Source organism: Trypanosoma grayi (genome assembly GCF_000691245.1).
Source record: "Trypanosoma grayi strain ANR4 Tgr_354_V1, whole genome shotgun sequence".
Lineage (NCBI taxonomy): Eukaryota > Euglenozoa > Kinetoplastea > Trypanosomatida > Trypanosomatidae > Trypanosoma > Trypanosoma grayi.
This window is the reverse complement of record NW_008825973.1, coordinates 9,521-16,775: the sequence shown is the minus strand read 5'-3', so window position 1 is coordinate 16,775 and position 7,255 is coordinate 9,521. Positions and strand designations below refer to the sequence as shown.

Genomic DNA, 7,255 nt, shown 5'->3' with positions numbered 1-7,255 from the left:
CAACCCTCCCCCCCCCCCCCCCCACTCAAACAAAAAGAAAAAATAATTAAATGAACTCTCAGCCGGCTTCTGCAGTGGATTCGTTGGCGCAGCGCTTCACTTCGACACGCGCCGCCTGCTCCACAGCCAGGTCTCCTCCCTTTCCATGTGACCAAAGAAAGGCAAACCAAAAAAAAAAAAGAAAAATGAAACTAATTGAAGTTGTGAAGAGAATAGGCTGCCAGATGGTCAGGAGCGCTAATAACAGAGGAGCTGCTACCATCCTGCGAGTGCTGGGTAGTCTGTCAGAGACAGTGGCGGACGTTTCAAGGGATCGCCCACCGCGGCGTTCAGCGCTTCATGCGCTGCAGTCGCTGCGAGGAGTTCCTTCTCGATCGCCACGGCGCTGGTNGGGATCGCCCACCGCGGCGTTCAGCGCTTCATGCGCTGCAGTCGCTGCGAGGAGTTCCTTCTCGATCGCCACGGCGCTGGTTCGCAGGTACGGCTGCACGTCAGCTTTGCTATCGATCAACACCGCCCAGCAGGCCTTCGCATATGTGATATCACGCCGCGCCAGCATTGCCGCATAGCGATCGATTGCCACTACCACCTCTGCCAGGCCACAACCAATGATATTGCGTTGCTTTAACGGAATGCTGCAACGAGACCGCTCCAGAATAGGCGCCACAGTATGAGGATTCTTACTGATGTTTTTGACGTCGGCAATAGCAGGCGGAGGGGGAATATTCTCACTGCTATGCCCGAACACGTTGGTATAGACGTGCACCGGACGACCACCTGCGCCGCCCACCACCTGCGCCGTCCCCCGCTCCAACAGAGCGAACAGCTCGCCAACCCACCCAGCCATGGGATGACTCACTGATGGCGTTGCGACCATCACGGGGAGTACGCCAATTGGAGAAGGCATCGTCAGCGCCGCGTATTTCCCCTCCCCTCCGCGCCGCTTTGCACCAACGGGTGAGGTGGCTAACGTCGAGTCTGTCACGCTGACGTCCGCGGGTGTTTGCACCGACTGGCTCTGGCCCCGCGGTGTGACGATGGCTTCAGCGACGGTGTGATGAAGAAATGGTTGACAAAGGGGGACCCCAGGAGCGCAGTGCAGTAGGAACGGAACGGCGTGGAGCCTCTCGTGCCACGCCACTGTGCGCCACTGCCAGAGACAGTGGTGCTCTTCGAAAACGGGCGACAAGACGTATGAATCGACACGCACGCCAGCGTACGTTGAAGAGGGTGCGGGGCGCCCCTGTGGGCTGCCGGTGGCGGTGGTGCTTCCGCCGTCCGCTTCGCCGGCTTCCACATCCTGCTGCTGCTGCTGCTGTTGTTTTTGTTGAAGGGTGCCGGTGTGAGATGCTGGCGTGAGCGCGGAGTGGCAGTAGCGGGCCAGCCTAAGCGTGAAACCAGCGTCACCGCGAAGAGCGCGTGTGCGTATGCCCTTGCCGCGCATGGCGGCTTCGCAACGAAACGAACGAAAAGCCAATGGCCAACCTTCACTCCTTTCCCACCTCTGTTTAGTCCAGTTGCTTACTAATCACCTTCCTTCCTTCGGTTGCTTGTAACGCCATGACACCCTCAGAAAAACATGAATACGGCAACATATACACATAGTCGAAACATGCAGAGCAAACCGAAAATAAAAGAAGGTATGCAGCGGACTCTCTGCGCCACTTTCCGTCATTTAAAATGCGCACGTGGTACATATTCCACACGCGCAACTCAGCCTAGCTACGCTGCAGACACCATGGCTGAAACTATCCTTTGCGCATAGGTATACATATGCATATATACACCCAAAAAACACTCATATATAACTATATATGGCAAGCTGAAGCATCGAATGGGATCTCAGTGCCCAGCGTCGTACACGAGAGCGTGTGTGCTGGGATGGGGGAGGGTTGCGGCTCTCTCTGCAAGGCTCTAAAAAGCTGTTTACAGAGATGCTGGATGTGCCGAATCGAATAAGAGTGTCTGAGAGTGAGACAAACAGATGGCGTAACAAGCCAGCACACAATTACGAGATGCACGTAACACCCACGCCCCCCTCCACAGACACACACAAGCAAGCAAGCAAACAAACAGCCGAATCCGAGTCAAGAAATGAACAAAACAAAAAAAGAAAACACTTTCAACGTGAAGCGAACAGTGGAACTCAATACGCTGCGCAAAATACACGAATAATGGTAGTGGTGATTTCACCAACTTCAACATCCCCACTACCGGCGCGCCGTTTTTTTCTCTCTCTCTCTCTCTCTCTCTCTCTCTTTCTTTCTCCTAATATTCTTTCCTACATTCTGCGACACACCATGAAGGCAGGAAAAGCGAGGTAAATTGCCCCCAGTAGGAAGAGGAATGGAATCGCGAAGCACGACTGCACAACCGACGGGGGATAGGTCCTGCTGAAATGGGAAAGTGACGCGTAATACGAGTTGAACTGCATTATGAAGAGGGAAGATGGGATAGAAGCGAACACCAGCCAACACAACAGAAAAGCAAGATAGGCCACGTTCCGCATCTTCCGGAATGACTTGATAACCTTACACACGGCGATCGCCAGCACCAAGAAAAATGGTAGAAAGACTATGATAAGGTTCAACTTCGGCTCCGCTTCGTTCTTTTCAGATGGCCCATCAAAGTAAAACGAAATCAACACAAAAAAACACATAAAGAGAAAATGCACAAGGTGGTCCAGAAGCGCTGACCTGTTCACCTGAAAAAGCCACGTCTCATGCTGGCGCGCAGCGAGGTACAAGGAGGGAACCGACATGAGGGCAAAGGAAACGACCAGAGGTATCGACAGCAAAACCCAAGCCGGATGAAACATATCGTATGCGTCATGCTTCAATACGAAGAGACTTGGGAACACGACAAACAACAACACATCGGTGAGGAGATGGGCGAAGAAAGGCAAACCGCAACCATTCAAGAAGTACTGGTCATACCCCATTACGTCTTTGAACAATATACCCAACGGAAGAGGGGAACAAATGAGCAACGGAATCCAGTGCGGCATGCCAATATAACCATCCAAGCGAATCATCATGAGAGTGATCCCAACAGACGCGCACAGGAATATTAGAGGACACATCACGAGCCCGAATAAAAACACAAAGTGCCTCCGAAACAATAACGGATAGTGACGCGGAACGTTCATAACGTTTCCCTTGGAAGGTATATTAGGGAGCGTAACACTGGACATATCCGCTCGGTACTCTTTCTGCGTTGCTGAGTATGCTACAGGCTCGCTGTTGTGTGCACCCTTGGCATCAGGGTCTCGAAACACAGTGTCAAAATCAATGATTGAGTATCTGTTTCCATCTGAGGTGCTGCTCACGAGAAGCAGGCCGTTATGCCAAACAATCTCTGACCCATTTGAACGCCATTTGGCCACGCTTCGATGGAAGTTGCGGATGCGTGCGCACAGCCATGTGCCCTCTTTCGACGGGATGAGAGTGCAACTCAGCGGATGATGCTTGTACGGACTGAGGCTTATCAGTGGCGGAAACACAAACCCTTTGCCATTTTTTCCTGGCCGCAGTGTAAGGTCATATACAACCACTTCGTAGGAAAAATTGAGTGTGGTCAGCTTCCACTCATCCAGGTGCATGGCCCAGTGAGCTGTGTCCTGGACTTGACTGTCCTGCAGAACTGGTGGCAGAATCCACACCGAGTGGAACGGCATGCCTTGCCATGGCACTATGGGTTCGAACAACACGTAGACGGACGAGACGCCTTGCTGCAGTTTACGAATGTAAGTATCCTCTTTAAATCCGTTGCCGAACAGCTGAGTTGAGGTGAAGTCGTAGAGGCAGCGTCGCCCCTTATCGCGGTTCTGCATGCGCACTATGTTCGCCCGCCGCAGCGTAGCACGGCAGAGCCGGCTCGCTGTCTCCCGCTGCTCTCCAGGCTGCACATAGAACACAGATGGGTCGTCATTATCTTCCTCCTCCACATCGTCGTCATCTACATTGTTGCTGCTTTCTTCATTCCCGATTCCATCTCTGTTCGGGTTACCTCTGGGCGGTGGCTGTGGCGCCACGTTTCCTGCAGAATCGGACCTTTCATCCTCCTCCTCCTCTTCTTCTCTTTCTTCGTCAAGCGTGACGCTGCGTTGCGGATGCGCCAACTGATGTGACTGATGCCGCCGCGTATCCGGCGGCATCGTGTCTGTTGGAAACCCCCTGCAACGCTCAGAGTCCGCAATTGATGGAGAGAGGAGAAGAATCGCGCCGTTACTCAGCCCCAGAACAAAAAAGGCGTGCGCTGGTGAGAGAGTTGCCGTTTTCACGTGGAAGTCCAACATGGGGACACCGTCGAGCACACCCACTTCATAGAATAGGGGCCGATCCTCGAGCGCGAGGACCTTATGCTCCTCCGCTGTGTACTCACGTTGGAAAGCAATGTATGGCAGACCCTTTGACGTGTAAAGAAGAAACGGCTGACGTAGGTGAGGATGCCCATCCCGCAGTGGGTACCACCAGGAACTGAAATGCGGCGGCTGTTTGTGCTGCGGCGACGAATCTGCGTTGCCTCTCTCCCAAAGTGCAAGCGCTTGCACATGCTGCGGCATCCACGGGCGCGGTACCAACAGTGGGGCTATCGAGACCGAGCCAATTTCCATCAGCGACACCAGTTCAACCGTGGGGGAGTGGTAGTAGTAGCCCTTCAGGAAGTAGCGCGTGCAGTGACGCTGCCTGCCCCCAGAGGCGCGGCTGCCGTTACGACGCGTTCCATCATTCTCGCTGCCTTCTTCTTCATCTTCGTCGTCGTCCCAGACACACCGCTCCGCCTGCCTGAAACTTCGAAACAGCACTTGTCGACAAATGAAGACGCTTTTAGGTGTCGCACAGGCGACGAGGACCTCTCCCTCGTCGGTGTTGCCAAATGGAGTCGAATCGCAGAGGCGAAAGACAGGTGCAGTGAGAATCCTCACCCGGTGAACGTCCCTGGCGTAGCATACACCGAGGGTCACACAGGAATACATGCTCTGCACGTAAACGGCAACCTCGCGCGTGGTAGCCGACGCACACACTAATGTGGAGCGCTCATTGAACACCCCAAATACCTGCCGTTCCACCACACGTTGAGCGGCTGTGGCTTCGACAGCAGCTGCGTCCCGCATGTCCACTACAGTCGTTGCTGCTGTTGTTGTTGCCGTCGTCTTCAGAAGTCTTTCAAGGCCGGGAACAAAAACAGATGTTGCTTCACCAGCGTTTCTCTGAAACACGTTACCTGAAGGTGCAGGTGCATCGTTCTGTGCATCCACGAAAGTAACAGGCGTGTTGTCGTGATTTTCTCCGCCCCCGTCTTCATTGTAGCACCTCGACGCCATCCCTCGCTGCAGTTTGATCAATTCGAGCATGTCCTTTCCTGTGAATTGTGCATCGGATTCGCCACGCATCGACATGACCGAATCAGTAACATCCCTCTCATGCTGGACAACAAAGATGTGTCCCCTGTTCCAACCATGACTACCATCATCACTGCTATCACTACGAGTAACATCGCGATGACCACTACTCTGCACATTAGAGATGGCGAGGATCTCCTCCTCCTTCCACTCGCAGTCCTGCAGCCCGAGTGCGTCCCTACTATTCACTCCAAAAGTAGAGAGTACATTGGCTGCGACGCTGTAATGCGTCAAAAGCTCGACGCGGCACGGGTAAGAGCCGTTGGAAGAGTCAATCATCCGCGGATTGCGCAGCGGTGGTGGCGCCTCGTGCTCAACGCCCACCTCCAGCCGTCTCTCTAGATTCTCAACTACGCCGCTATGCACTCGCCACGTTGTCCCTTCACCCTTCACGGTTGTAACGTTGAGGACATCCATGTACGGATCATACGACGTGTGACTCACGGGAAAACTAAAACGGATTTTATGAAGGACAGACCAAACGTCTTGCAGAGTCTCGCGTGATCGTGAAAGTGGATGTGTCGTGTTGTGCCGCGTGAGACATGGGAGCATATAGCGATCTCGTCGAACATACAGGATAACAGTGTCGGGCGGGTCGTTGATGCACAGTGTCCCATCAGGCAGGATAATAGGGGGAACGCCGCAGCCAACCTTGCAGCTGAAGTTGGCGACGTTGAACCAGTTACGGCGGATGTTGTACTGCGCACGGCGGCAGTCGGCCTGGTGACCCAGCCACTCCTCCACGGCGCGGCGGCACGACTCGCGCGCCCACTGAAGCTGCACGCGTAGCCCTTTGCCCTCAAGCTTCATTCGGTGCAAGACACCCACCGCCACAGTGTTACTGTGTCTTGTCCTGATGTAGTTCCTCGCCCATTGATTCCACATAAGCTCTCGGCGGCGCACAATTGCCTCGCGACCGCGTATCACTCCTGCTAAGGTGTCGTGACCCAGCGCAGGCTCCAGAGCGGTGCGGGAGGAGCTTACCGCCAGCGACTGCTGCACCTCGAAGGATAAGAACACGTCATTGAACGCACGACACACTGCCCTAAATTGCAGAAGATCCGCTGGCTCCAGAAGGCGAAATATGGTCACGATAAGCTGAGGCGACAACGCGTCGCCGAGCGTTGTGGCTGCGTCTGGAGCACCAGCGCCCCTGCAATCGATGCCCACGGTATGGAAGAGGCTCGACGTGGAGCCGTCGTAGTCACAGAGCTCGATATCGCCCCCACCGAGCGCAGTGGGCGTGCCCAGGCGCAGCGGGTTGCGGGACGTGACATCTGGCGTCCGCGCGTGTGGGCATAACTTTTCGTTCGGCGTGCGGCTGCCGCACAGGCAGCCCCAAAACAGCATCGCGCGGGGTGTGGCGGCGCCCCGAATGCCCGCACCTCACCACAGGCCTTTGTGGAGCAATGGGCGTCGGTCTACACCGCAGCTCTTGTGGTTATCGCTTCCCCTTGCAGTGAACAAGACTCAACGGCGACCACTTATTTCTCACTCCTCCTTCTGTTTCACCCGAGCTCCCCGCGCCCCCCCCAAAAAAAGGAAAAAGGAGAAGAGTGCAATGGATGAAGTAGCCTAACTGGAACCTTCTGGTGAAGCTATTTCGTTTTCCTTTTCCTTTTGCTCTCTTCCTTCCTGCTCCCCACACGCCTTCACTTCTTCTCAGTTTCTAAAGCCCGTTCTCCTCCCACCTCCACCGCCTTTCCTTTCCCGCCTGTGTGTGTTGTGAGGCCACGACCTGAAGTAAATTTAGGTGTATGCGCTGCGGGGCACCACCAACCACACCGCGGCATGAGAGGGGGAACGAACCGGACAGAAAAAACCACAGAGGAGGTACAGAAAGTGGGAAAA

General features: G+C 54.7%; 2 protein-coding genes across 2 annotated transcripts; both read right to left on the bottom strand.

Annotated features, from left to right (window-relative positions):
- Nucleotides 1-337: 337 nt before the first annotated feature.
- On the bottom strand, nt 338-1,444 carry DQ04_03541050 (hypothetical protein; the record flags this gene model as incomplete). Its single annotated transcript, XM_009312911.1, has 1 exon — nt 338-1,444. The coding sequence occupies one exon, from the start codon at nt 1,442-1,444 to the stop codon at nt 338-340; it is 1,107 nt and encodes a 368-aa protein (XP_009311186.1).
- An 837-nt stretch (nt 1,445-2,281) lies between these two features.
- Nucleotides 2,282-6,754, bottom strand: DQ04_03541040 (hypothetical protein; the record flags this gene model as incomplete). The annotated part of the gene is made up of 1 exon (XM_009312910.1): nt 2,282-6,754. The coding sequence occupies one exon, from the start codon at nt 6,752-6,754 to the stop codon at nt 2,282-2,284; it is 4,473 nt and encodes a 1,490-aa protein (XP_009311185.1).
- Nucleotides 6,755-7,255: the final 501 nt, after the last annotated feature.